The sequence below is a fragment of the Tamandua tetradactyla genome, chromosome 16, assembly GCF_023851605.1.
Source record: "Tamandua tetradactyla isolate mTamTet1 chromosome 16, mTamTet1.pri, whole genome shotgun sequence".
NCBI lineage: Eukaryota > Metazoa > Chordata > Mammalia > Pilosa > Myrmecophagidae > Tamandua > Tamandua tetradactyla.
The window spans coordinates 23,824,257-23,851,847 of record NC_135342.1 but is presented as its reverse complement, the minus strand read 5'-3'; the positions used below and the strand labels follow the sequence as shown (position 1 = coordinate 23,851,847).

Sequence of the window (27,591 nt, the reverse complement as noted above, 5' to 3'; positions counted from 1 at the left end):
CTAGGGCCAGTATACTCATTACCCTGAACTCTGCCCATCTTTTTCTCTAATAAAACTATCAGAATCCCTACAGTTCAGGGAGACAGATTTTGGGTCGCTAGGCCATCTGCTCTCCTACTACTGCCTAGTAATAAACCTTTCTCTCTTTGAAACCTCGGTGTCTCAGGAACTGATTATTGAGCCCTTGGGACAAAAGAATCCACAACCTTTGTCCAATAACAGTTGTGGGGCCAAATACATCCCCAATAGTGGTCCCTTGGACGAGTGGCAGGCCCCGTGCTTGTGAAGGCTTTGCCAGCATTGCAATAATCTATTAAAAATAAAAATGAAACATGATCAGAGATGGTTTCGGTAAATACCAGAAAGTTAACAATGTAATACACTACATCATAGAATAAAGGAGGAAAGTCACGTGATTATCTCCCTGGATACCCATCAAGTCCCCCAATAGTGAGGCTCATTTTATGGGAGGTGGGGGATTCCGGAGACTACGACTGGACTGCGGAGGCAGGGGAACCCAGCGATGGTGGGGAAAGCAGATGCGGCTACGACACTCCCAGAGACGTTCAGCCCATCTTCCCAGACGCCTTTGCCCCGCAGAAGCCGCGCCACTCGACTGACCCCCACCGCTCGCCGCGCCCGGTGCTGAGGGCGGACTACACTTCCCAGCGTGCACCTCGCGCCCAGGCCCAGGGTCCTGCCCCCGTCGGGTCCCAATCCCGGCAGTGTTGGGGGCTTGGGAGCTCGAGGCCGTAACCCCCGTTCGCTTTGCGAACTGCGTCCTTTACCGTTAACCTCACCCTGGGAATCCGAGCCTGCAGGGTCTGGGGAGAGCGCTGGTACCCTCCTCTCTCCCTCCTCCAGGCCTCCGGCCCACCGGATCCGACGCCGGCTTATCATCTGGGAGGACTCCCCCGGCCCCGCGGGGTCCTCAGGGAGGCCCGAGACGGGCCGCGGGCCCCTGGGGGCCTGGGAGCGCGCCTCGGGGTCGTGCGGCCGGAGACTACAACTCCCAGGCGGCACCGCGGCGGCGATTGCGTCACGCGGGCCCCGCCGGCAGCCCTGGGAAGCGGCGCGGGCGGGGGCAGGGACAGGGGCTGGGGCTGGGGCTGACAGGGAGGCCGGTGCCGAGGATGGGGGCCGCCCGGCCGCCCCGCGCGTGAGGAGGCCGAGGGGCGCGCCACCCCACCCCGGGGCGGGCGCCCGCCGGTCAGGGCGGGGGGTGGCGGGGCCCGGGATGCTGAGCCGGGGGCCGCCGGTGGAGTTGCGCGGGGTGAGAGGCGCGGGGAAGGAGGCGGCCAGCTTCCCTCGCCCTCGTCCCCCACCGGCGGGCCCCGGCGGAAATTCGGTAGCCGTGTGGCCAGGCTCTCTTAGCACCCTGACAGTTAGGGAGGACAGGTGAAGCCTCTGCCCCACCCCCACCGCCTGTCTGGGCGGCCGAATCGGAGGGAACGACCCTGCCCTTTTACGGAGGCTTTTTCTTGCTCCTGCCGCGGGCCGCCCAGCCATGGCCCCCAGGAGTCCCCCAGAACCTGCCGGGACTGCCCCCCATTCTGGCCGCCGGGGCCCGCCCTCAGCATCCCGCGGGCAGCCTGTGTAAAGCGGCCTCCCGCAGCCCCCGGCCCCTCCCCCATGGAGGAGGAAGAGGGGGGTGCGGCCAAGGAGTGGGGCACGACCCCCGCGGGGCCTGTGTGGACCGCGGTGTTCGACTACGAGGCGGCGGGAGAGGAGGAGCTGACCCTGCGGAGGGGAGACCGCGTCCAGGTGCTTTCTCAGGACTGTGCCGTGTCTGGCGACGAGGGCTGGTGGACCGGCCAACTGCCCAGCGGCCGTGTGGGCGTCTTCCCCAGCAACTACGTGGCCCCGGGGGCTCCCGCCGCGCCTGCGGACCTCCAGCTGCCCCAGGAGATACCCTTCCACGAGCTGCAGCTGGAGGAGATCATCGGTGTGGGGGGGTTTGGCAAGGTCTACCGGGCTCTGTGGCAAGGTGAGGAGGTGGCCGTCAAGGCCGCCCGGCTGGACCCTGAGCGGGACCCGGCAGTGACAGCAGAGCAGGTGCGCCAGGAAGCCCGACTCTTTGGAGCCCTGCAGCACCCCAACATTATTGCCCTTAGGGGTGCCTGCCTCAGCCCCCCATACCTCTGCCTGGTCATGGAGTATGCCAGGGGAGGCGCCCTGAGCAGGGTGCTGGCGGGTCGCCGGGTGCCCCCTCATGTGCTGGTCAACTGGGCTGTGCAGGTGGCCCGGGGCATGAACTACCTACACAATGATGCCCCCGTGCCCATCATCCACCGGGACCTCAAGTCCATCAACAGTAAGTGGTGTCCTCCCCCAAAAGTTCCTTTCACAAAACCCTGGGAGGCCAAGCCAAGGTGGTGGGAAATGGGCAAGGGACACTAGAAAACCATGTCCTGAGGTCAGGAAGAGACAGTTGTAAACCTTCAGGGCTGGGTAGGGCTGGCCTTACCCCCACTGAGGGAGGAATAGGAGACTCAGAGAGAGTGAAGGACTTACCTCTTACTTGCCTTCCTGGCTCCAGAGCCACAGTAGCTGTAACAGGCCTGTATTCCCTGCTGTGAGCAGGACAGATGTAAGTGCCTGCCCTCTTGGTGATTACTGTCCAAGCCATGATGCCAGAGTCCACCAGGCAGAAACAAAAGAAGCTAGGGTGACATCACAGTTTCTCCATCTCAGCACTGTTGATATCTTGGGCAGGATAAAAATTTGATGTGGGGGCTGTCCTGTGCATTATTGGCTGTTTAGCAACATGGTTGGTCTCTACCCACTAGATGCCATTAGTGTCTTCCCTCAGCCCACCCCCAGTTATGACAACCAAAGATCTATCCAGAGGGTGGGCCAATGGTGGCTCAGCAGGCAGAGGTCTCGCCTGCCATGCTGGAGACCCAGGTTCGATTCCTGGTGCCTGCCTATGCGAAAAAGAAAAAAAAAGTCTATCCAGACATTGTCAAATGTCCCTGGGAGGTGGTGGTGGGGAGGCAAAATTGTTCCCAGTTGCCTAGAGTCCTCCTAAGCCACTACCCCAGCTGACAGAGGCAAACTGGAAAAAAATGAAGGAGGAGGAAAAAAGATGTAGGCGAGGTTCATGTTTAAGTTCCCAGGCTGCTTGGCCTATCAGACTCTCGAAAGTTGATTGGTTTGTTGAAAGAATAAATGAATGAAAGAAGGAATTAATTACAGTGCCAAATGGAAGGGAAATTTCTCCTAGATCCGCATCTAGATCAAGCAGCTTCTCAAGGTGTCAGCAAGTAGTAATTGAGCCTCTATTAAGTGGGAGCAGGGACCAAGACAGCCATTCTTGTACTAGTACTAGAATGTATTAGTATATTCTAGTAGTACAAACTAGAAATTTCACTCATTCATTCCACAGAGATTTCCAGAGTACCTGCTGTGTGTCAGACCCTGTCCTGGGCCTTAGGGATATAGCAGGGGAACATCCTACCTTTCTGGCCCTCCCTTCATCTGTGCCACCACATTCCTTTTCATCTCTGCGTTTATTTATTCATCCTTTCATTCATTATCTACCAAGCCAGTACATGTGTTAAGCAAGGGGACTTGACAATGAATGAAGCCACCTTATTGCCCACCCTCACATAGCTCACCCATAAGCCCAGAAACACAGGGTTCCCTTTTGCCCTCAATCCTCACCTTTCATCTATTTTTGAATCCTGCCACCTCTACATCTTGATATTTGTTTGAATCCATCCTATTATTTTTTAAAGTTTGCCTAGTGTCACACAAGTGGTTATCTTGCCCATTCTTTAAAGCCCACCAACACCAAGTGAACTAAACTACCACCAACCTTGAACAGAGGGGCTGAGTCTCTCAGGCCTTCCATTCATACACAGTGAATAGCCCATAGGGTGCTGAGCCGTATGCTAGGCCTGGAGAATTGAGCAAGACAGACATGGTCCCTGCCTTCATTGATGCTCATGCCACTCTAAGTCCTCTGAGATGCCAGATAGATGGAGGCAGGACTCCCAACATGCTCCTCTTGAAAGCTGGAGCCCTTTCCTGGCCCTTCCTCACCCCTGCTGATTGACAGCTAGCAGGTGGGGTATATAGATCTCCTATGCCCCAAGATTTTTCTATAGCCAGTGTCACCTGGACATAGGGCTGGTGGGGTGCTCAAGGCCAGAACTTCCTGATAGGGCAATGGGACTGCTCCTGCCCGAGACAGTGGTGACAGGGCCTCCATAGCACTGCTTCCCCTATTCATCCTTCCCCAAGGAGCTCCTCATATGATGTCATTCATTCATTGTTTCATCCAACAAATGATTCTTAATGATGTACTATGCATAAGCACTTTTGGAATTACAGAAATGAATAAGCAAGAGTTCCATCCTTATAGAACTTATATTCTAGTGAAGAGGTAGATAGATAGATAGGTGGATAGATAAATATTTCAGAGAGTATCGAGGGCTCTGTTAGGGTAGAAGGAGCTACTTTGTATTGGGTGGTCAGGGAAGGCAACATTTGAGCAGAAAACAAAGAGGTCTGAGCCTTACAGAGATCTGGGAGGAAGTGGGAACAGCAAGGACAAAGGCCCTGAGGTGGGAAGGAGACTAGTGGTGTTAGAGCGACAGGATTGAAGCAGAAATATAGGATGAGACATAGGCAGGGGCCAGGTGAGGACTTTGGATGCATTTTTTTAAATAGTAGAAACCATTAAAAAGCTTGAAGAAGGTGGTGACATGATCAGATACATATGATCATCTGGTGTGGGAAATGCAGAAAAAGTGTAAGACCATGGAGTATTTCCTCTGTTACAGGGTTACAGCACAAACAGGAGAGGTGGGTTCCCAGGAAGGGAGGGCCTCTAGAGAGATGTAATCTCAGGAGTCTTCCAGGAGGTGACATTTAAACTAGGCTTTAAAGAATAGGCAAGACCCATTTGTGTGGGCTTGGGTAATTTAATGATCTAGTCCTCAATTTCTTCATTTACCGAATGGATATAATAACAGAATTGCTTCGTTATTATTCTTACTCCAAGAGTAGCCAGGAATGGCAAAGGGTAGGGTACAGAAATAGGGCATGATTATGAAGACAGGAAATAACTCACTACAACCCTATAAAGTAAATACTAGTATCATCCCCATTTAACAGAGAAGGATACTTTGTGTCAAGAGAGAGAAAATAGACTATACAAGTTTATGCAGCTATTCCGTGAGATTCAAACCCAGGAAATTCTCTATATTCTATAGGGCCTCCGTTTGATAGAAGATAGTAAGATATCATAGCACCTAAGAGGTTGGGCTCTGATGACCAGACTAGTTCAAGTCTTCATCCTACCAATTTCTAGCTGTGTAATCTTGACAAGTGTCTTCATCTCTCTGAGATTCAACGTGCACCTTGCTTGTGAGTTAATTCATGTAAAGTACTTAACACAGTACCTGGCATATAATAGGCCTCTGATAAACAGTTATCATGATTATTATAGTAACAATAATAATCTAGTACAATAATAAACTAGTAGCAGTCAGCATGTTTAGGGGATGTATCAGTCAGCTTATGCCACAATAATGCTGTGTAACCTGCCCCCCCCAAAAAAAAAACTCAATGGCTTAAAATAACAATCCTTTATTATTGCTCCTACATTTGCAGGCCAGCTGGGTGTAAGCTGACTTAGGCTGGGCTCAACTGGGGAGGCTCTGCTCCAAGTATCTCATTTTTCTTAGACCAGCAGGCTGCCGGAGGCATGTTCTCATGGTGATGACAGAGGTGCAAGAGGACAAGCAGAGACATGAGACCTCTTAAGGCCTAGACTTGGAACTGGCACACTGTCCCTTCTGTCTCATTCTTTTGGCCAAAGCAGGTCACACAGCCAACTGAAAGTCAAGAGATGAGGAAATATATTCTGCTGCTTTAGGGGGAAGATGCAAAGTCACAGGGCAAAGAACATGGGTATAGGAAGGAGGAAAGAATTGGGTCCATTAATACATGAAAGGCCAACCATGCACATCCCTCCTGCTCCTGATTTGCAGTTCCTACTTTTGAAGTGGTCAGGAATTCGAAACCTGGACCGAGGAGGACCAAGGCCTTGGCCAGTGATGTTTCATTGAGTTCACCAGAGCTCAAGTTCGAGTCAGAAGGGTGGGGAACCCAGGGGAAGCTCCTTACCCACTCCTGAGAGCTGGGGCAGGGATTAGACCTACCTGAAAGGGCTCATGTTATGAGGAGCTGATGGAGAGTTGAGGTAGCTCGAGGTAGGGGAAGAGAATAAGTAGGAGATTCCAGCTGAGGCAGGGGCAGGACACTCAGGTCTATAGCCCAGCAGGTCTAGGGTGACCTACCTTTCTTCCTGCCCCACAGTCCTTATCCTGGAGGCCATTGAGAACCACAACCTCGCAGACACGGTGCTCAAGATCACGGACTTCGGCCTTGCCCGCGAGTGGCACAAGACCACCAAAATGAGTGCCGCGGGGACTTACGCCTGGATGGCTCCGGAGGTTATCCGTCTCTCCCTCTTCTCCAAAAGCAGTGATGTCTGGAGGTGCTGAGAGGCGGGAGTGGTGGGGGGTGGGGGGAATATGGGAGGGACGGACCCTGGCTGGCAAGGGGTCCTGCTGACAAGGTCAGGCCACCAGACAAAGGCCACGGCTCTGCTAGCAGAAGTGGCAAGTAAGAAGTGACTAGGAATGAAAAAAAAAAAATTCCAAAGACATGGGCTTGGGACATCAGCACTGAAAGTCCCCTCAGATACCATCCAGTATAATGCCCCCATTTGTCAAACTAGGAAACAGGCCTCTGGAGGCAACCACTCATTCATTCATCCATCTGTCCAGCCCACTTTTCTGGGTTCTAGGCATGCAGCAGTGAACAGAAGTAGACATGTTTCCTGCCCTCAGGGATAGTAAATAAATAAATACACATGCAGCTAACAAAAAAAAAAAAAGAAAAAAATACATTTTTTTAAGTTAAGAAAATTGTAAAAGAAAAAAAGATTTAAATAATAAATAAATACATGAGAAAAAGTACTAGATAGTGTTAAGAACCAGGAGGTTAATAGAAAGGGCTTCTTTGGGTTAGCTGGTCAGAGAAGGCTTTTCTGTGACATGGTATCTAGCTGAGTTCTGAATGACAAGTCAGCCATGCAACTGTGGGCAAAGAACTTCCCCAAAGGCACAGGGGACATGTAAAGGTCCTGAGGTGAAGACAGAGGAGGTCCGAGTGGCAGGAGCAGAGCAGTCAAGGAGAATGGGAGGAAATGATGTAGGAGAGAGACCTAGAGGGCCCTGTGATGAGGGACTAAACCTCAGGTTTTATTATAAGTGCAGTGAAAAGCCATTAGAGGTGTTTCCAAATAACCTGATCTGGCTTAATATTTTAAAAGTTTCTTCATTGCATGGAGAATAGATTGTTGGGGACAGGAGTGGAGGAGGCCAGTGAGGAGGCTGTGACAGTCACCAGTAAGAGTTGATGATGGCAATGGGCACTTCAACCCAGGGCCTTTTACTAGCATGGCCAAGTCCAGATCTGTCATTCCCCAGCTGAGGCTCCAGAAGGACTGTGTGGCAAATTAATGAGTTTTAGGGCAGAGATGAATCAGTCAGGAGGGCTGTGACTCAACCTAGAACAGAGCAGCCATTTGGGAGAGGTTCTGACTGGCTTTACATCAAGCGTTCATTTATGGCATGAAGTAGTTATTGGAGCTATATTTCCACTGCAAGGAAGAAAACCCAAAATAAAGACAAGACTGAAGTTTTTTCTTTATCTTGTAAAGCCCAGGACAGGGATTCATGCTCCTTCTCCGTCAGTGTTCCTCAAAAGAAGTGTTGCTAGGACTGGATACAAAAACTCAGAAAAAAAAAAAAAGGGGTTGCTGACATTTAAGCAGGATAATTCTTCCTTGTGTGGTACTCTTCTGCTTTTCCAGATGTTGAGTATCCATGGCGCCCAGCCACCAAACATCAGCAGCATTCTCCAGCCATTACAACAATCAACATATCCCCACAGGTTTTCAGGAATGTGGAAGAGGTAGAGGGACATGCCACCTTCAATTGAAAACCACTGCTATTTTCTTCCACCTTGTATGGCTTCCATTCCCAGGTTTGCTTCCTGGTACAAAATGGGTCCTTGAGGTCCAGCTTTTATGTGCACATTCCAACCACTAGGAAGGAAAAGAGAGGAAAAGGGCACATCTTCAGGACATTTCCTAGAAATTAGTTGCCCACTACACATTCTCATTATCCAGGACCTTGGTCAATGGCCACACTAGCTGCAAAGGAGAATAGAAAATTATTTCAGGCAGCATATGCCCAGCTCAAATTCACCAGTGCTGTTGCTAAGAAAGGAGAGAATGTCAGCCATGAAGACACAGGTTGTTTCTGCCTTGTTCACTGTCGTATTCCCAGGAGCTAGAATGATGCCTGGCACACAGTTCATACTTTTAAGTATATGTTGAATTGTTGAATGAATGAATGAGTAAATGTTGGAAGAGAAAGGGGATTTACTAGTTAGGTACTGCATAAAATGGTGAACGGGAGCCAGAGGATGCACAGTTTCCCGGGGAGGATGGAGGCCAGGTCCTTGTGACACAGCGGCACATGTGGTGGTGGTGTGTAGCCATCAAGGACACAGTCATGGACATCAGGCAGACCTGAGTCTGTGTGTGTCCCTGTCACTTACTAACTGTGTGACCTTGGGAAAGCAGCTTAACCTCTCTTGTGCCTATACCTGCTCATTGGATAAATGGGGTTCAAACCTGCACCTTCTGTCTCCTGGGGCTGTTGTGAGGATTATTGAGGGTGTGTTAGCATAGTGCCTGGCCTGGAGTAAGTGCTTTATAAATGTGAGATCATGTTAACTTGCTTGTAGATGAATGTCAGGTTCGTGGGAACATAGAGGAGGGGCCTCAGATCCAACTCTGGAGACCATGGAATCAAGGACACTTCCTAGTAGGGGGGCTTTCTCAACCTGAATCGAGACTTGAAGGACAAATAATTACCCAGAGAAGTGTTCTAGACCGAGGAGATGGCAGGTGCAAAGGCCAGCAGTTAGGGACAACGGGCCTTGTCCATCTGTCCAATGTGGCTGCAAGATGAAGCTGGAGTTGGCATATAGGGGCTGAGAAGGTTTGGATGCAAGACTGTAGAGTTCATCACAGTTCAGGGCTCTGAATGTCATGCTAAGGAGGGTAGATTTGCCCAAGAGGAACAGGGGCTTCACTGATGGTTCTCAGGCAGAAGTGAGGGAAGAGAGGCAGAACCAAAGAGAGACACAAGAAGACTAGCCCAGCCCCATTGATTGGACAACAAGCTGATGAAGATCAAATCCAATCCTTGTGGCCTCATCTGACAGGGCTGGATGTTGGGGTAGGGGAGGCCCACTATGGGAACAGGGTCAGGGCTGGAGTATAATGAGGATTGGGGTGGGCTGTGGCGTCACCCCTTCCTCTCCCCCACCTGCAGCTTCGGGGTGCTGCTCTGGGAGCTGCTGACGGGTGAGGTCCCCTACCGTGAAATCGACGCCTTGGCCGTGGCATATGGCGTGGCTATGAACAAGCTGACGCTGCCCATCCCCTCCACGTGCCCCGAGCCCTTTGCCCGCCTACTGGAGGGTGAGCCAGGGCCCTGTGGAGGGGGTAGGCTCAGCTTGTAGTGGCAGGGGCCCTCAGGTTCAACCTCTCACCTTCATACCCATCCATACCAGTGGGCCCAGGAATGAGGAAGAAGGTGCGAAAGCCCATCAGACCGTGAACAGTCTCCGCCATAATTGGCTTCATGGCTCCAAACCCTTGTTCTGTTCAGGCCTACAGCTCTCGATAGTAACCTGTTAGGGGTTCCCTCCCTATCCCCGTGGTTCTACCACTAGCCCCTATATAGGGGAATAGGTCCCTGGGTTTCTCTCTATGAGTGAAATATTGCCAGGAGATTGCTTTTGAATTCTCCTCCCCCCACACTACCCTCACCCCCAGCTCCATGGAAGACGTTTGTCTCCTAAAGTTCTGTCTTCCAGTGAGCAGGTAGGATTCCGCAGAGCATGGTCACTGACACCCCCATCCCGCCCCCTACTGTTCCCCCCCATGCCACCCCAGAATGCTGGGACCCAGATCCCCACGGGCGGCCAGATTTCGGCAGTATCTTGAAGCGGCTTGAAGTCATCGAACAGTCAGCCTTGTTCCAGATGCCACTGGAGTCCTTCCACTCACTGCAGGAAGACTGGAAGCTGGAAATTCAGCACATGTTTGATGACCTCCGGACCAAGGAGAAGGTGGGAGCAGGAAGCAATGTGGGAGGAATGGAGTAGGAACCTTGAGTTCTGATGCCCTGGGTAGGTCACAGACCCTTCCCTTGCGCCCCAACCTCTGTATACATGCAGGGCCAAAGGAGCCTTTATTGCATATTAAGAAAAGGTCCTCCAGTGGTAGATCAATAAGAAAAAGGCACAGTATAGTAAAGTATTTATAGGTGATGCTGCATTAGGTCTGGGATCGGCTTTAAAATACTGTAGCATATATCACTGGATTAAATTTGCTAAAATTTTCTTAAGAATGTGGCTTCTATGCTTATGAGTGATTGGTCTGTATATTTACTTTTGTTGCAGTGTCCATGTCAGGTTTTAAAATAAAGATTAAATTCTCATAAAAAGTATTCATTAAAAAAATTCTACAACAAAAATGAAGAAAGGGAAAAGGCAGGATGATAAATGAAACAAGAGTCACAAAGTATAGGTTATTGTTGAAGTTGGATGATGGGTACATGGGGCTTCATCATCCCTCTCTCCATTTGTGGATGTTTCAAGTTTTCTAAAATGAAGAGTTAAAAAATGAAAAGTCAAAGAGGAAACAAAGAAGAAAAGGCATCTCTTTCTTTGGGATACACATCCCCTGCCCTGGCACCCACCTCACCCCACAGCAGCCCCAGGTCCGTCCCCAAGGGCCAGAGTGGCTAGACAGTCCACCACATCTCCTTTCCAGGAGCTCCGGAGCCGGGAGGAGGAGCTGCTGCGGGCGGCCCAGGAGCAGCGCTTCCAGGAGGAACAGCTGCGGCGGCGGGAGCAGGAGCTTGCAGAACGCGAGATGGACATCGTGGAGCGCGAGCTGCACCTGCTCATGTGCCAGCTGAGCCAGGAGAAGCCCAGAGTCCGCAAGCGCAAGGGCAACTTCAAGCGTAGCCGCCTGCTTAAGCTGCGGGAAGGTGGCAGCCACATCAGCCTGCCCTCCGGTACCCACCCACATTCCTTGAGCATCCCCTGGGAGGTGGCTGGGCGCGTCCCTGTCTCGGGGTTTCTCTTTCCCATTCATTCACGCTTGCTCACTTGCTTGTTTACTTGATTGACTGATATTCCTCCTTCATTTTTACTTTGTTATTGCTAAATAGATCACAGATACTGAAAATGACTGAAAAGTGTACAGCTTAATGGATGATTATAGATATCCCCCATGAGAGCAGAGAGAACCTGGCAGCCACCCTAATTTCCTGCAGTGTAGATTTTGCTGTTTGCACCCTCATGATATCATAACATTTTCTCTGTCCCCTGGATTTCCTGTATTTTGGTATTAGGTTAAACCAACTGAAATTGGTGATATTTGACCATTTGGGACCTGCAAAAACAGTGGTTTCACGTGGGCCAAACTAATAGTTGGATTTCAAGGCTTAATCAGATTCCAGCTCAGGTTTGACTTTTTACATAAGGAAAGACTAATCTGAGTTGGTGACGTGTCGATCTGTCAGGAGGCACATGGTATCTGGTTGTCTCCCTCTCTGTGACATTATAAACCATTGATCCTCAGTGCCTAGCAGCGCTGGTTAATACAGTTATAATGCAAGCTATGCCTGTGTAATTTTAGATTTTCTAGTAGCTGCATTTAAAAAGGTAAAAAGAAACAAGTGAAATTAATTTTAGTAATATATTTTATTTAACCCAATATATCCAAAACATTATGGATTCCCATGTAATCAATACAAAAAATCGCTAATGAGAGATTTTACCTTCTTTTCTCACATTAAGTCTTTGAAAGCTGGTGTGTATTTTATATTTATAGCACATCTCAATCTGGACACTAAATTTTCATCGAAAATACTTGATCTGTATTCAGAATCTGTATTCAGATTTCATAAAATTTACAGTTGAAAAAGTAGATTCAGATACATTGCCTCAAAACATGCTTAACATTGTTTCCAATAATCAAATTGAGCATCAATTTTTTAATTTAAACGTAAATTAATTATGATTAAGGTTTAAAATCCAGTTCCATGGTGGCTTCAGCCCCATTTTAAGTGCTCAATGACCACCTGTGGCCACTGTATTGGACACTGGGATCCAGTTCCTCAGTCCATCAGGGCAGTGGCTCTAAAGCATGCATGTGCATCTATTGCACCCGGGGGGCCTTCTGGAGGCACAGATAGATTTCTGGGCCTCAGTGCCACAGATGCTGGTTCAAGGGGGGCCCAGGAATCTGCATGTCCAGTAGGTTTCAGGTTCATGTTAATGCTGCTGGTTTATGGACCACATTTTGTGAAGGGCACACTTTAGGGACCATAAAATGTTGACATTCCTATTCCATCATTCCTGCTATACTTTGACAAAGGGTCCTCACCTTTGGTAACCCTGTGGAACCATTTGCTTAAGAAAATCTCCCTTCCTTTCTGCAGGCTTTGAGCATAAGATCACAGTGCAGGCCTCTCCAACTCTGGACAAGCGGAAAGGATCCGATGGGGCCAGCCCCCCCTCCAGCCCCAGCATCATCCCCAGGCTGAGGGCCATTCGCTGTGAGTAGCTCCCAACCCCTAACCAGTCAGTCAGTCAGTAGACTTCCTGGAGCACATGCCTTACCCCAAGCCAGAGGTACAGTAGGGAACAAAGCAGGCAAAGTCCCTTTCCTTGTTCTCATTCAGAAGAAACAGACAGTAAACAAGGAAACAAGCCAGGAAGCAGGATACTTTCTAGTCATGATAAGCTCTATAAAAGAAATCAGGGAAGGGAATAAAAGAAGACTTGTGACATTGGATCAGGAAGGCCTCTCTGAGGTAAGGTTGAGCAGAGACCTGCCAAGTAAGAAGGAACTAGATATGATGACAGATCTGAGGGAATAGTGTGGCTGGCAGAGGGAACAGCAAGGCAAAGGCCCTGAGGTTGGAACAAGTGGGGCATATTTTTCAGCCAAGAAGCCCAGTTTGGCTGGAGCAGAGTAAGCAGGAAGGAGAGCTGTAAGTTTGGGGTCAAAGGTGTCAGCAGCTCACAGAGGGACTTGTAAGCCAGGGTAGGGAGTGTGGGTTTTATTTGAAATGCAGTGGGGAGACCCTAGAGGGCTATGAGCAAGACAGTGATGTTATAGAATGTACCTTTTCCCTCTGACTGCTGTGAGGAGTCTGGATGTAGGAGCAGGAGGAAAGGCAGGGGGAACAGTAAGATGATGGTGGCTGGACCAAGGTAGAAGTCTTGGAGGGGAGAGATGGCCACAGGCAGGGACCATGGAGCCAAGACAAAGCCATCCAGGTTTGGTGGTATACCAAAGGACACAAGGCTTGAAGGCCGTTCCCAAGGCCATTTGGCCCTGTCAGGCCCCCCTGGCCTCACCCATCCACTCCCCTGAACACCTCTGTCTGGGCACCTGTATTGCACCAGGCTCAGGAGCTCAGGCTAGTGAGGAACCGAGACAAATACCAACCTTACAGTGTGGTAAATACTATCATCAGAGGACATTCCAAGTGGTTGGAACAGAGAAGAGAGAATGATTGACTCTCCAGGGCTGGAGGCTTGACAGACAGACAGCCAAGTGGACTGGGAAAGAACTAAGGGAAAGGAATTTCTGGTGAAGGGACAACCTGGGCAAAGGCTTGGAGGTGTGAGTCACCTGTCTAGGGACAGGTAGACACAGGGTCTCAGCTGTGGCCTCCAAGGCACTCGACATCTTTGCCTGCGCTGCTTTTGCCTCCATCTCCTTCCCCTCTGTCCCTTCTCCTCTCACCTCCCCCCTTCAGCCCTGGCCATACTGGCCACCTGACCAGTCGGTGAATACTCTAAGCAAGTCCCTCTGCCTGACATGCTCTTCTCCTTCTTAGCTCCCTAACTCATTCTGTCATCCCCTTCAAGTCTACACTCAAATATCTCCTCAAACATGACTCCCCAGGCCCCTGATCCTGCTTTTATATTCCCCACAGCACTTGTCACCTTCTAACCTCTGACATATTACTTACTAATCATTATTATTGTTTATTGTCTTTTTGTGCTCTCTGAAATGTGAACTCCACAAGGGCAGGGATTTGTGTCTGTTATGCTCCCTGCTCTCTTCTCAGCCCCTACCACAGTGCATAGTAGGTGCTCAGTAAAGATCTGGGAATGAATGAATAAATAAATGATCAAAGGGTTAGGTTGTGAGGATCCATGGAAGGAGAGGTTGAGACAGTCAGCAGGGAAGGGCCTCGAATGCCAGGCTGAGGAACTGGACTTTTTGTTCTGGCAACAGTGAGGAGGCTTTATAGTAAGTGAGGGTCATGATTCGAGTTAGAAAGATCCCCCGATCCCCCAGGTTCCTAGATGGTAGTGAAAGTAGAGGCTGGCAGCCAAGCAGGGACTCTTCAAGATCTAATAACCAAGTGGCCTTTCTTGGCTCAGTAACTCCTGTGGATGGTAGCAGCGGTGGCAGCAGCAGCAGCAGCGGCAACAGCAGTGGGGGCAGTGGGACATGGGGCCGCAGCGGGCTCCCAAAGAAGGAAGAACTGGTTGGGGGCAAGAAGAAGGGCCGGACTTGGGGGCCCAGCTCCACCCTGCAGAAGGAGCGCGCTGGAGGAGAGGAGAGGTATTGGCACAGCCATGCCCACCAGGTGCGCCCACCACCCTACCCACGACAGTCACAGGGCTGACCTCTCCCCTACCCCTTCTCGGTGCCCCTGCAGGCTGAAGGGCCTGGGGGAAGGATGCAAACAGTGGTCATCAAGCGCCCCCAACTTGGGCAAATCCCCCAAACACACTCCCATCGCCCCTGGCTTCGCCAGCCTCAATGAGATGGGTAAGCCGGTGAGAGTGCCTGTTAAATGGAGAGGGGGGACAGTCCCTGACTAGAAGGAAGAATATCCCAGGGTAGAAAGCAGAAGGATGGGTTCGAGGATGGGTTATCACCAGGGCCAGCCTGGAGGAGGCATTCCTGAAAAAAAAAGGGTGCCCTCCATTCCCTGGGCTGTGAGGGTCACTCCCAGAGGCAAGGGGGACCATTTTTTCTCCGAGGCTTTTGGGGGAGGAAGACTCGAGAATGATGCCTACTAGGACATGGTGGTCTCGCCACTGGAGGGCTCATGGGGGGGGGGTTCCCTTGCCACCAAGTCATGGGGACCATGGAGACAGGGGCCAGCCCGGGAACCGAGTGACCCCCTCTCCCGGTTGCAGAGGAGTTCGCCGAGGCGGACGGAGGCAGCAGCGTGCCCGCCTCCCCCTACACCACCCCATCCTACCTCACCGTGCCGTTGCCTGCCCAGCCTTCCCCGGGGGCGCGGGCGCCATGGGAGCCGGCGCCAGCTGCGACCCCCGCTCGGACCGGGCACGGCGCCCGGCGGCGCTGCGAGTTCGCCCTGCTGGGCTGCGCCACGCTGCTGGGCGCCGTAGGCCTGGGCGCCGACGTGGCTGAGGCGCGCGCGGCCGACGGCGAGGAGCAGCGGCGGTGGCTGGACGGCCTCTTCTTCCCCCGCGGGGGCCGCTTCCCACGCGGCCTCAGCCCAACCGGGCGCCCCCCAGGCCGCCGCGACGACTCGGCCCCCGGTCCAGGCTTGGCGCCTTCGGCCACCCTTGTTTCGCTCTCATCCGTGTCCGACTGCAACTCTACGCGGTCGCTGCTGCGCTCGGACAGCGATGAGGCTGCGCCAGCTGCACCCTCCCCGCCGCCTTCCCCGCCCACGCTCCTGCCCTCGCCCAGCGCCAACCCCCTGGTGGACCTGGAGCTGGAGAGCTTTAAAAAGGATCCCCGTCAGTCGCTCACGCCCACCCACGTCACAGCCGCACGCGCCGTGAGCCGCGGGCACCGGCGGACGCCTTCGGACGGGGCGCTGGGACCGCGGGGAGCGCCGGGGGCCGTAGGCCTCAGCCCTGGTGAGTGAGGGGGCCCATCTCCAGGTTGCAGCAAACGCTGTACCCCACCCCACCTTACTCCAGGTCCAAGCCTCGACATACTGCGTGCCCAGGCAGCCCCCTCCTGCTTCTCCTGGTTGGTGTGGGGGAGGGGAGAGTCTGCATCCCCATTCACTGCTGGAGGCTTTGCGGGTTCTTGGTGAGGGTTGAGACACAGGGTGAAGCAGAATTTATAGACTCTAATGCCGCAGGTGCCAGGCAGGTAACCTCAACAAGGGCAGTGATGGTTACTGTAACTCCTTATGTCCTCATGGCATTACATTTTATGCACGGCGCTATGTACTTGAATTATTAGCAAGGGCAAAGATGGTGGTACTAGATGGGATTCATCAAGCACCTCCTACTGGACACTGGGCTGGTGCTTTTAGTGTGAGGTGATTTCGCTTGATCCTCACCCATGATCACTCCCACTCAGAGAGGGTGTCGGGCCGAAGGACGCACTCAGTGTATCTGGGTGAACCCAGCCTAATGGAGGGCCTTGGGTAGGCTCTGCAAGGTTGAGGAATTTAACCAGAGTCGCAGCCAGATAAGTGAGCAATTGGGAGTGGCTGGGGCTTAGCTATCAGTCCCGGTGCTGCTGGGCAGGCACCTTGCTGGGAAGTGGGCCCAGCCAGATCAGCATATTTTCCAGAGAAGCCAGATATTCTCATTTTCATGTGTAAGCTCCTGGCTTTTAGACACCATCCTCCACCCCACCCCACTCACCTCCCCTGATTCTCTTACCAGGCCCTCGAGAGCCCCTAGACTTCCCCCGCCTGCCTGACCCCCAGGCCCTCTTCCCAGCCCACCGACGACCCCCTGAGTTCCCTGGTCGCCCCACCACCCTGACCTTCACTCCACGACCTCGGCCAGCCACCGGCCGCCCCCGCCTGGACTCCTGGAAGCTGGTCTCCTTTGGCCGGACGCTGAGCATCTCACCTCCCAGCAGGCCGGACACTCCAGAGAGCCCCGGGCCTCCCGGCATGCAGCCCACGCTGCTCGACATGGACATGGAGGGGCAGAGCCAGGACAACACAGTGCCCCTGTGTGGGACTCATGGCTCCTGCTGAGGCCTGCCTGCCACTGCCCGCCTGGGCAGCCATGAATGTAGCGCCCCAGGCCCTGCCCCAGTCTGCCCTACCACAAGGCGGGGAGGCCCTGGGCAGGATACTCGCTCTATTTATTGGGGAAGGGGGGAGGGGGGGCCAGTTAATTTATTCCTTTGTACCCCAGGGGGTGGGGCCTTGTCCCCACCCTGCAGTGAAGGGGGAGGTTGGGCAGGGATACTCAGGGACAGGGCATCATGGGGGATTTGGCACAAAATGCAGCATTAAAGGTGACCCCTGCCCCTTACTGTGTTTGGCTGTGTATCTGTCCCCAGCCCAAAGCCAGTTGCTGGGTCATCCCCAGGGGGCACTTCTGCCCCACTCTCCCTTCCTGAACCTCTCTGGGTTTCCAAGGTCCAGGGATAAGACCCAGTCTCATGCCCCTCCCCCACCCTCTCTCCACCCCCTTGTTCCCACAAGAACACACAAAAAGAGGCCATGGTCACCAGTGATAAGTGTTTTACCATTGAACTCATGAGTCAGGGAGCAGTTACATGGTGAGGAAGGAGTAGGGGTAGGGACGGTTTCCCTGGGGCAGCCTCAGCCGATCACATCTCGAGTTTGGGCCCCTGCCCCACTGTCTTCCCGCTGGACGCTGCAACGGTTCATCTTCAGCTGAGTCAGCTGGATGTAGCGAAGGACATTAGTGTCTGCAGGGGAGGTGGATAGGGTGTTATCTAGGAGTCCTGGGAGCAGAAGGTGACATCTGCACCACTTGGCTCACATGCCATTGTCCCCAGACTTGAGTGGCTCCCTGGTGGGGACCTATCACCCTTTTACCCTCTTCATGCTATGCCTTACACAGCTGAGATTGCCAGAACCCTGTCCCAATAGCTCCTGCCCCAGCGAGCAGAAGGAAACAGCTCACACCTCCATGCTTTTGTACTTGCTCTACCCTCTGCCATGAATTCCTCTTAGAGCCTCCTGCTACACTCCAGTGACACTGCAAGAAGCCTGTTATCTCCAAACCACTGGACAGAAAGACAAACCCTACCTCTTTGCACCCACAGCCTGGTGTTAGGCACCTGTTGTGTTTCTTTTTCATTTGGTTTTACATTACCATGCCTGTCTGTGCATGCATGTGTGTGCGCGTACACACACACACACATCGTGACTACACTCTCCCAGATGGCCACCTCCAGCTTTGCCACCACCCCTCCCAAATTCCTAGCATTGCCTCCCCTTGCCTTTGCCACCCAACAAGCGCTCAACAAGTGTAGGATGGGTGAACAGGTGAATGAAGAGGCAAGTGCATGAATGGGTGTAAGGAGGGGAAAATAAACGGAGATAAGGATAGGTGAGTGAATGGGTGAATGGCTGGGTAGGTGAATGGTAGTCATCATGGATGTGTGGAGGAGTGGTTGGGTAAATGGCAGGGAATGATGGGCAACTGGATGGGTGAATGAATGGTGTGGAGTTGGTGAACAGGTGAGTTGGGAGTAGAGGGGATGGAGTGGTGGGTGTTATAGCACTCCCCGGAAGCAGCTCTGCCTGAGGTGGTCTCTGCTGGCTTGCTCTGACCTCTCTGTCTTGGTTCCTTTTGTTCTGGCCCCTCTCCCTGCCCCAGGGCCTAGCCATCAGCCCCGCCCCGCCCCACCCAGCCCCTCACCTGTGGGCTCCCGGCTGCGAGCCTCCTGCAGGTAGCACAGTGCGCGTGCGTAGTCGCCCAGATGGTAGAAGGCAATGCCGGCGCGGTAAGTGGCCTTGAAGTTGCCCTCCTGCTTCTCCAGCACCTTGAGACAGTATTCGCGCACGCGCTCGTAGTTCACCAGCTCCGACTGCAGTAGGCAAGCTGCAGGGGCGCCGGGGCTGGTACTCTGAGCCCACCTGACCTCTGCCAGCCTGGCTGCCAGCCTGCCCGGAACCCTCACCTTTCCCCAAGGTTGAGCCCTGCCCAACGGATTGCTGGGATCACCAGGGGGCGCCAATCTGCTGACCAGTCAGAACAGACTCAATCTGCGCCGTCGCTAGATGGCGCCAAAAACACAGCCAAGAGCGACCAGATCAACCCAGAGGTTTCAGTAGAGGCAAGTATTAAGAGCAGAGGTGAGGGACGCGGCCTTAAATGGCTCACCCAGGGTAGACTTTTCTCACTTAGGCCCCCGCGGCCCGGGGAGGAGTGTGCCAGGAGACGTGGGGCCTGAAGACGGAGCCCAAAGCCCTTTCCTGCACCCCAGCCCCTTCCTTCCAGAGACTCTCTTGTGGTCCTCTACACACTTCACCCCTCTCCCCGAACAAGTTCCGAGGTTTCCCCTTCCCTCAACCACAGTCCTGACCCCTTCAAGCCGCCAACCCCCTCCAAGTCCTCATGAGTGCCCCTCACTCCCTACCCATCTCACACATGCCCCTTGGCGCCCCCGACGGCCCCGTACCCGTGAGAGAGTCATAACACTCCACCTCCGTGGTCTCCACCAGGCGCCGCTGCTCCTCGCTGAGGCGGGCAGGCCCCTGGCTGGTGGCGGGCCCGGGGGCGGGGGCGGGGGCGGGCAGGCCGCCAGGGCGGGCCCCCTGCGCCGCCTTCAACTGCAGCAGTGCCCGATGATACTTGCCGATGGCTTCCCGGAACTTCTTCTCCCGGTAGCAGCGCTGGCCCTCCGCCTTGAACGCCACGGCAGCCCGTAGATTGCTGTCGAGAGCAGCGGCCAGGCTCCCCGACGGCTCCGGGGCAGGACCGGGCCGAGCCGAACCATGGCGGGGGCTCGAGGCCGGCGGGGAGAGGGCGGGAGGCGGGCGCGGCGGAGGCTCCGGGGCAGCGCTGAGCATCAGCACCGGGGACAGCGCGCCGCGCTGCATTGTGGGAAACTCCTGTAGCCGCTGCTGCAGCTACCGCATCGCCCCCCATGGGGCTGGTCCCCACCCTTTCTCCGCCCCCGCACCTCCGGCAGCCGGCTCCGGCTGCCCCCTAGGGGTCTAGAGACACCCCTCAACACTTCTCCACTCTCTCCTTCAAATCAGTCCCCCAATCCTATTTCTCCAGCCGGCCTCTCCCTTCTGCTCACTCTTCTCACCTTCCTCACCTTCTTGCCCGTTCTCTGCCCCCATGCCCAAACCCGAAGCTTTCTAGAAGAAAAGGATAAGTCTGGGGGAAAAAGAGCAAGAAGATATCAACTTTGGGGAAAGCTGGTTTTCAGCCCACTAATCATTTGGTATTTTGGACGAGAACATAGGACATGGACTCAAGGTGCCCGAATTCAAATCTCTGTTTATTTTCTCACTAATTGTATAACTTGGACAAGTCATTTAAGTTACTTTAACCTCTGGATCCTTAATCATATCATGGTACAAAAATATTAACCTTGGAGGTCATTCATTTGTTTATGTGGCAAATATTTACTGATAGCTCTTCTGTGCCTGGCACTGGTTGGGTGGTGCTGGGACATGGCAGACCATGAGTGGATCTCAGGCCCTGGCCTCAGTGAGCTCCCAGTCTAGTGGGGGAGACAAACCAGCCACCAAACAGGGAAGCCCAGAATGGTCAAGAGAAACACAGAGTGGTTGGGACTAGGATGAGAGAGGCACAACAGGCTGTGAGAGCCCAGAGGAGGTGCCTACCCTAGCCAGAGGTGGTGGAAGGAGGAGATCCTGGAGGAGGGAATAATTATTCCAAGAAAAGATATGCTTCTTGCCCTCATCAGTCCATTCCTTGGTAGGAAAACCAGTGGGAAAAGCCACCTTCTGACAACCCAGGGTGAGCAGCACAAGAATGAAGGAATATACAAGGAAGGGAGGCTTTTGAGAGAAAAACTGAGGTGGATGAGGTCGTTGCCCTTTAGACCCCCTTGACTGCTTACTCAGCTGTGAGACCTTGACTAGGCTCTTCATTTTTCCTCCACCTCCAGTACCTTCTGTGTAACATAGGGATACAAGCAAGCTCCCTTCAAAGGGGCCATACAGACTAAATCATGCTATGCAGGTAAAGCACCTAGCATGGGGCCTGCTATGGTAATGGGTAATTAACAACTGCTGTCTCTCATTTTCCATTAGACTGGGAAACACATGAGCATAAGTCCTGGCTGAGAGTTGACATGTGGTTGAAGGAATGAGTGAATGGATGACCAGTTTCATCTAGCCCCACCATCATTCACAAGACGCTAGCTTTGGCCTCAGTCCCAAGCCCCAAACTTTTCTCTCCATTTTATCTCCCCCAACTCCATAATCCTCCCATGGGCGTCCATCCTATGGCAGGTCCCACCCAAAAAGTCCAAACTGAACTGAGCTTCAACCCAACTGCAACATCTGCCTCTACCTCTCATTGTACATTGTTGTAAAGTGCTTTTGCTGAGTGAGTCTCTCCTCCATCCCTGGTACTCCAACATTGAACACCTCAGGGGCAGAAGCTTCCTCCTCTCTGCACCTCCAAACCTTGGCATGGTTTATAATACTGAGTTTGAATTTCAAACCATCAAGGTCGCTTTTCTGCACCTCAGGTGTGTGTGTGTGAATTTAAAAAGTGGAGATTCAATGATTCACAACAAATGTTTTCTGAGCACCTTATAAATGGCTAAGTGATAGGGACACAGTAGCAAAAGGGATAAATGGGCCTACTTCGCAGCCAGGTTAGCCTGCCATACTGACACTTTTACAACTGCCCTAAACGCTTTACTTATGTATTAACACACTCTCATCATCCCATTACGAAGTTGGTGCTCTAATTCTCCCCATTTTACAGAGGAAGCTGAGGTATTTCTGAGGGCAAGTAAACAGGATGCCATTTACTATCAGAGACCACAAACTGGCGACTTCTTCACAGGCCAGCAGATGTAACGTTTTGGGCTTGCGCACCCATTAAAATATAACAAACTAGCTGTCAACATAAAAGCAGAGGTTATGAAATGGCAGATTTTCAGCTTCACTTGAATAAAATGTGAAAAAAATCCGGCAACAATGGGGCAACACTCCTCACGACTGGGGCTGATATTCTGTTCCTCACAGTCCCCATCCCTTCCAGTTTCTCCCAACCCTGAGGCGAAGGATCATTCAGCTTGCGCTGTGATTCTTTTAGCGTCTGGGTTTTCCATCTACCGCAGGTATTTGAGTTTACCGTCCCTACTTCATCCCGCCAAGCTGCGTTCGGGAAAGTCCGCTAGCGCCCCCTCGCGGAAGCGTTGGAAATTTGACTCGCTCATCTCAGCGACGATTAAGAGACTTGGTGAGAACAACCAATCAGAGGGATGAGAAGCGACCAATCAAAAACGAGAAAGGGATGACATTCGACCAAGGAGGATAGAGCGCGTTCGGAATAAAATAAACTCTTTTATTGAGTTGAGGGGACCGACACACGCACAGAGCAGGGGGGGTTTGTTGTTGTTGTTTTGTTTTTTTTAACCGGGTCTCCCGGCTCAGGGAGTGCCGGGCTGGGGACGGCGGAGCAGGCGGACGGCGGCGAGGCTGGTGCCCTGGCGCTGCGGCCGCGCGTACTTGAGGAAGACCGCGGCGCGGCCGGGTGCCGGACCTCGCAGTGCTGCGCGGGCCATGCAGGGCTCCAGGGGACCCAGCTCCGCGGGGCTGCGGTGGGGAGACGGGGAAACTGAGGCTGGGGAGGGGGTGGTGATGACGACCCCTCCTCGGAGCTGGAGGCTCGAAGCTGAGAAGACACTTCGACTTGGGGCTCTCGAGGTCGGACGGGCGGTCCATCCGCAACTACGGTTTCGGGGAGTGGGGAGGGGGAAAGAGAAGGCGCAAACGCCCGATCCCCATCCCCCTCCCCTCCCCCAGGACTAGGGGGAAGCTAGTACCCGAGGGACGGGAAAAAGCGGGGTCAAGGGTTAGCGGAGGCTCTAGAAGCTAAAGGGACACCTTCCTCTGCCGGACGTGGAGCTGGGGAACTCGAAGCCTGTCAGACTTCACATTCTGCAAGTGGAACGCATGTAGGGTCTCCAAGGCCGGGAAGATGCTCTATCTTCCACCTCGGGACAAGGCTAAAGTTTCCTACATCTGGATAAACATCCTATTCTTTCAGACACCCAAGAGAAAAATAAAAAAGCATACGGGACCCCCAGGTTTTGCAGCCACCCCATTCTTCTCCCCCACTCAGAAAAATCAAGCCCCTGCCCCGTCCCCATAAATGTCTCTCATTCTCTGAGGCGGAGAAGACTAGCAACCAGAAAAGGATATCCCCGCGCACACCCCATCACAGGCCGCCCCCTTGGCCATACCTGTAAAGCGGGGGCTCCGGCCTGGCGCCCGCCCCGTCGAGCACGCGATGCGCCAGGCTCAGTGCGGCCGCCGCGCGGCGACCAGGGTCCCAGCCGGCGGCCTCGGCCTCCAGCAGGGACAGCTCCAGGAAGTAGGTGGCGAGCAGCGTCACCTGCCGGCGCGGTAGGAGAGAAACGTCAGGCCCGGCTCTCTAGCCCCGCCCCTCGCCAGCCCCGCCCCTCCCCGCACACCTCGGGGCTGCTCCGGGCCAGCGCTGCCAGCAGCCCCAGGCACAGCAGCGGGCCCGGGTGGTGCAGCCGGAAATCCAAGCGGCTCAGGATGCGGCGCTCGGCGCGCAGCAGCTCTGTCCGAGAGAAGGAGCCGGCGCCCAGGAGGCAGAGGGAGGCGGACTGCAGAGGCAGGGAGGAGGGGAGACCATGACCGTGGGGGCGTCGGGGGGCGCTGGACCCTAGCTCTTCCCTCCCTACCCTGGAGAGCCTAGAATCGGTTCAGCCTCAGTTCTGGGCTTTTAGTTTTCACTGATACGCGCCTGGAAGTCGCGGAGAGCACGGGCTTCAGAGTCAGAGAAAGACGTGGATTCGAAGTCAGTCCCTACCATTTACTCACTGTGCGACATGGGACAATTTCATTTAAACTCTGAGCCTCAGTTTCGTTACCTGTAAAGCAGGGATTCTACTCCTTTACTTCACCAGGCAGTTGGGCTAAGTCTCTGCTTTCACGAATGTTAACTATACCTACTCGAGATGGCCTTTGGGGCTTTCTCCTGTTCTGTAAAGGTGCACATTGGCTACCCCTACCTCATACAGATATGTTGGGATCCTAAACGTAGGTGAAGCGCTTGGCACACAGTAGGTGCTTAATCCTTGACAGCAGCGAGGAGAGACCAGAGGGCCCTACCCTCCCAAACCCCACCCCGGGAAGTACCTCTGGGAGCACGCACTCTTCTACTTTGCACGCCACGAACAGGCAGGCCACGCCCAGTAGCTGCAGGCGGTGGAGGCGCACTCTGCCCGTGCGCAGGTACGAGTCAAGCAGATGCACGGCCAGGTACAGCGTGTCCCCCGCCAGGCCCAGGTATTCCTGGGAAGGTGGACGGGTGATTTCCAGAGTCCTGGGTGGCCACGCGGGCCCCATCCCCCACCGCCCCGTACGTACATGCACCTGGACCAGCCAGTCCACCACTAGTGCGCGCATCTCCGGGGTCACAGTGCGAGGCAGGGCCCCTCCCGGCAGCGCGCGGCACACCTGGGGTTAGGCAGGGGCAGCCTCACTCTCCACACCTGTGCTTGCCCGCCTTCCCTGAGCTCCACAGGGGTGCAGTGGCTTCCTTGGTAGCCAGTTGGACGCAGCACGAATGCCACACCCAGCGGGCCTCCCACTTCCCTGTCCCCATCTTGAACCCTTGGTTTTGGCCACCAAGGCCATAGTCTCCTGAGCATCCCCCCCCCCTCCCCGGGTTCCCAGAGTCTTGGCCCCCAACCTGCAACACATCCCTTTTCTAGCACCCAGAGGAGTCTTTCTAAAGTATACATTTGACCCAGGAACTTCCCTGCTTAAAACCCTTCCATGGTCCCCAGTGCCCTCAGGATAAAGTCCTAATTCCTCTCGGACTCTCTCAGGCCCTGTCCTGCTCCAACATCACCTCCTCCCTCTCTGTTCCCCGCGACCAGCCACGCCAGCCTTCCTTTGGTTTCTAGACAATGCCAAGCTCATTCCTACCGCAGGGCCTTGCACTTACTGTCCCCTCCACCTAAAATAGCCACGTCCCAGCTCCTTGCATTGCGGGCTCACCCTCTCTGTACTCCTCCCTGCACCCCAACTCTTGCTGTCTCATCTTCTTTTATTCTCCTCATGGTGCTTTCACTCTAGAGGCAGAAGGTATTTCTCTGTGTTTTGTGTTTGTGTCCCTAGGCTGCCGGCGCTCAGGGCAGACACTTTTGTCCAGCTCGCAGCTGCACCCTAGTTCCCAGCAGATATCCCCGCCAGGAGAAGCGCTCACAGGCTGTCTGTTGAATGAACGAATCCCTTCAGCGGTTCTTCCCACGGCACCTGCCTCATACAGGTGTCTCTGGAAGATGGTGGCCTGGTTTTGGTCTTTGTGGCCTCCTGGAATTCTCCTATATTCGCTTGTTTGTCCCCCACAGTGAGGCCCCTCGTCTCTCATCGTCTCTCCAATGCCCAGAACGATGCTCACAAACACTTCAGTGAATCGTGAAATATTTGTAAACGAACAAACGTGAGGGACAGGCACCAGGGGCTGGGGAACACCAAGAGAGGGGCGGCAGGCAGCCGGGGGGTGGGGGTGGGGCGGCGAGGGGACAGGGCGCTGGAAGCTGCTGTGCGGGCAACTGCAGGAAGGAACAAGCCAAGAAGTTCCGGGGAGCTGTGAGAGGCGGGGGCGCCCAAAGTACTCGTTGGGGTTGGGGGGGGAACTTGTTGCTGACGCTGCCCTGTCTGCCCCACAGCTGCCCTCCCGGGCTGGGGGCGGCGCTCACCATGACTTCCGCGAGGATGTCCCCGGCGTACTCGCGTTCTCCCTCCAGCCCCAGCGCACCCAGCGCCTCCTCCAGCCCCGGCGGCGCCCAGGGCCCCGGGGGCCTCTCTGGGCGTCCTGGGGAGCGACTGCTGCCCGTGGAGGTGCTGTCGGGGAGTGGGATGCTCGGAGGCTCTAGGTCGAGGGAGGCAGCGGGACTCTGCAAGGGAGACGGCCCCGAGCCGGCCGGGGGACCCTGGCTCCGGTCTCTCACCAGCATCCTCCGGGCTGGAGCGGGGTCCGCGTTGGGGGCTCTAAATGAGCCTAAGCACTTGCGAATGGAGCCTCGCCCAGGCAGGTGTGTGGGCTAGGCCCCGTGCGGGCTGGCCCTGCCCCCTCAACCCCTTTAAGGTTAGGCAGCTGCAGTCAAATTCCAAGCCTGCTACCTAGTGTATGTACCACCAGGAACGGCCCCTCTGAGCTTGCGCTCCCCTCAACTGTAAATCAGGGGTTACTTCTAAACTCAGCCCACTGGGTTGTCCTGAGGATTTTATGATTGTGCTTCTGTCCAGAAAAAAGTATGACGCAGCAAAAACTCAAGACATGGGAACTAAGCCACTTAATTACTTAAAGAGGCCGGTGTTTTGTGTTCTGAGCATTCAGGACAAAACACGTGTAGGTTCCTACCTTAATCAGGCCAGCGGGATGGTGATCAGCCCAAACCATGCTCGGTGGGCCTGGACCTGTGTGGCACTTCCTTTGCTAGTCTCCTGTTTCTCATCCCTGCAGTCTGTTCCCCATGTAGCAGCCAGGAGGATCCTGGGAAGACCTAAGTCAGGGCACTTCCGGCCTCTGTTCAGAACTTGAATGTGGTTCCAAGATCCCTGGAGGTGAAGGCCTAAGGCCTCGCAGTAGCCCCTGAAGCTCTCTGATCTGCTCTCTCCCGCAGCTCTGAGCTTATCTCCTACCCTCTCCTCCTCTCTTCTCCAGCCACGCTGGCCTCCTGGCTCTTCCTGGGCCAAACCAGGCACGCCCCTACCTCAGGGCCTTTGCACAGGCTGCCTGTGCCCCTCGGCTGAAATGCTTTACTCCCAGAGATCCATAGGGCTCACTCTCTTCAATCAGGTCTCTGCTCAAATGTCAGCTCCCCAAAGAGGCCTTCCTTGGTCCCTATCTACAATAGCCACACAGACACCATGCAAGCATCTTCTTTTAATTCTCTTCATCTCACATATCTGAAAGATTGCATCTTTTCCCAAGAGCAGGCTTTATTTGGCTCATCTTACCTGTGGCTGTAACTTCAGCATCCACAACGGTGCCTAGTTCAGTGGGAGTGCTATGTCTTTGTCAAATGAACAAGAACAGGGCTACTTAGGTCTGTTCCCCCAGATAGTTCAGGGGCACCGCCCAGGGCAGGTCTGGGGGCATGGATTGCCTGAGGGAAAGACCTGGCCCTGCTCTGACTTACGCTCACCAAAGGGGAAGCCTGGCTGGTAACTCCCTGCCTCAGTTTCCTTTTCTGGAAAGGGGGGAGGGGAAGTGGCCCCTGGAGATCTGCAGGCATCTCAATGATTTGGGGAGGCCCTCAAGATGGCCAAGGCTTTTCTATCTACCAGAGGCCAGCCTAAATCGCCTCTGAGGTGTAATATGCTTCCAAATGTGATCCCAGAAAAGTCCATTTGAAGCTGGGTGATAGGTATGCGGGAGTTCATTTGACTCCCGTTCTTTTATGAGGGTTGAAACATTGCCACAGGGGGAAGTGTTTTAACCTCAAGATGTGAATTATGAAACCAATGA

At 53.9% G+C, this 27,591-nt stretch overlaps 3 protein-coding genes across 4 annotated transcripts; 1 reads left to right on the top strand and 2 right to left on the bottom strand.

Moving 5' to 3' along the window:
• The first annotated feature begins 1,217 nt into the window (after positions 1 to 1,217).
• Positions 1,218 to 17,795, top strand: MAP3K10 (mitogen-activated protein kinase kinase kinase 10). Of its 2 annotated transcripts, none has more exons than XM_077131865.1 (10): positions 1,218 to 2,314; positions 6,331 to 6,511; positions 9,429 to 9,577; positions 10,055 to 10,230; positions 10,937 to 11,183; positions 12,615 to 12,731; positions 14,578 to 14,761; positions 14,859 to 14,971; positions 15,346 to 16,041; positions 17,009 to 17,795. In XM_077131865.1, exons 1-10 carry the CDS (start codon positions 1,633 to 1,635, stop codon positions 17,641 to 17,643), a joined length of 3,180 nt encoding a protein of 1,059 aa, XP_076987980.1. In that variant the 5' UTR covers positions 1,218 to 1,632; the 3' UTR covers positions 17,644 to 17,795. The 2 variants fall into 2 exon arrangements, with proteins under 2 accessions (XP_076987980.1, XP_076987981.1); XM_077131866.1 differs by having other exon boundaries at positions 1,219 to 2,314; positions 16,807 to 17,255.
• On the bottom strand, positions 17,617 to 19,958 carry TTC9B (tetratricopeptide repeat domain 9B). The gene is made up of 3 exons (XM_077131867.1): positions 19,538 to 19,958; positions 18,775 to 18,957; positions 17,617 to 17,815 (listed from the first exon to the last, which is right to left on the bottom strand). The coding sequence occupies exons 1-3, from the start codon at positions 19,956 to 19,958 to the stop codon at positions 17,706 to 17,708; spliced, it is 714 nt and encodes a 237-aa protein (XP_076987982.1). The 3' UTR covers positions 17,617 to 17,705.
• Positions 19,959 to 22,240: 2,282 nt separating this feature from the next.
• On the bottom strand, positions 22,241 to 26,074 carry CCNP (cyclin P). Its single transcript, XM_077130471.1, has 6 exons — positions 25,817 to 26,074; positions 24,477 to 24,566; positions 24,246 to 24,401; positions 23,552 to 23,710; positions 23,321 to 23,472; positions 22,241 to 22,670 (listed from the first exon to the last, which is right to left on the bottom strand). Exons 1-6 carry the CDS (start codon positions 26,072 to 26,074, stop codon positions 22,505 to 22,507), a joined length of 981 nt encoding a protein of 326 aa, XP_076986586.1. The 3' UTR covers positions 22,241 to 22,504.
• Positions 26,075 to 27,591: the final 1,517 nt, after the last annotated feature.

Bases quoted from the DNA above. Each gene is read 5' to 3' on its own strand.
- TTC9B (XM_077131867.1), bottom strand. From the start codon at position 19,958: ATGCAGCGCGGCGCGCTGTCCCCGGTGCTGATGCTCAGCGCTGCCCCG. The intron at 18,958-19,537 runs GTACGGGGCCGT...GCGCCCCTGCAG, and splicing joins GTGTTATGACTCTCTCACGG to CTTGCCTACTGCAGTCGGAG. The intron at 17,816-18,774 runs GTGAGGGGCTGG...CCTCCCCTGCAG, and splicing joins TCGCAGCCGGGAGCCCACAG to ACACTAATGTCCTTCGCTAC.
- MAP3K10 (XM_077131865.1), top strand. From the start codon at position 1,633: ATGGAGGAGGAAGAGGGGGGTGCGGCCAAGGAGTGGGGCACGACCCCC. The intron at 14,762-14,858 runs GTATTGGCACAG...GTGCCCCTGCAG, and splicing joins CGCGCTGGAGGAGAGGAGAG to GCTGAAGGGCCTGGGGGAAG. The intron at 16,042-17,008 runs GTGAGTGAGGGG...ACCTCCCAGCAG, and splicing joins GGCCGTAGGCCTCAGCCCTG to GCCGGACACTCCAGAGAGCC.
- CCNP (XM_077130471.1), bottom strand. From the start codon at position 26,074: ATGCTGGTGAGAGACCGGAGCCAGGGTCCCCCGGCCGGCTCGGGGCCG. The intron at 23,473-23,551 runs GTGTGCGGGGAG...CCGCGCCGGCAG, and splicing joins TGGCCCGGAGCAGCCCCGAG to GTGACGCTGCTCGCCACCTA. The intron at 22,671-23,320 runs GTATGGCCAAGG...TCCCCACCGCAG, and splicing joins CCGGAGCCCCCGCTTTACAG to CCCCGCGGAGCTGGGTCCCC.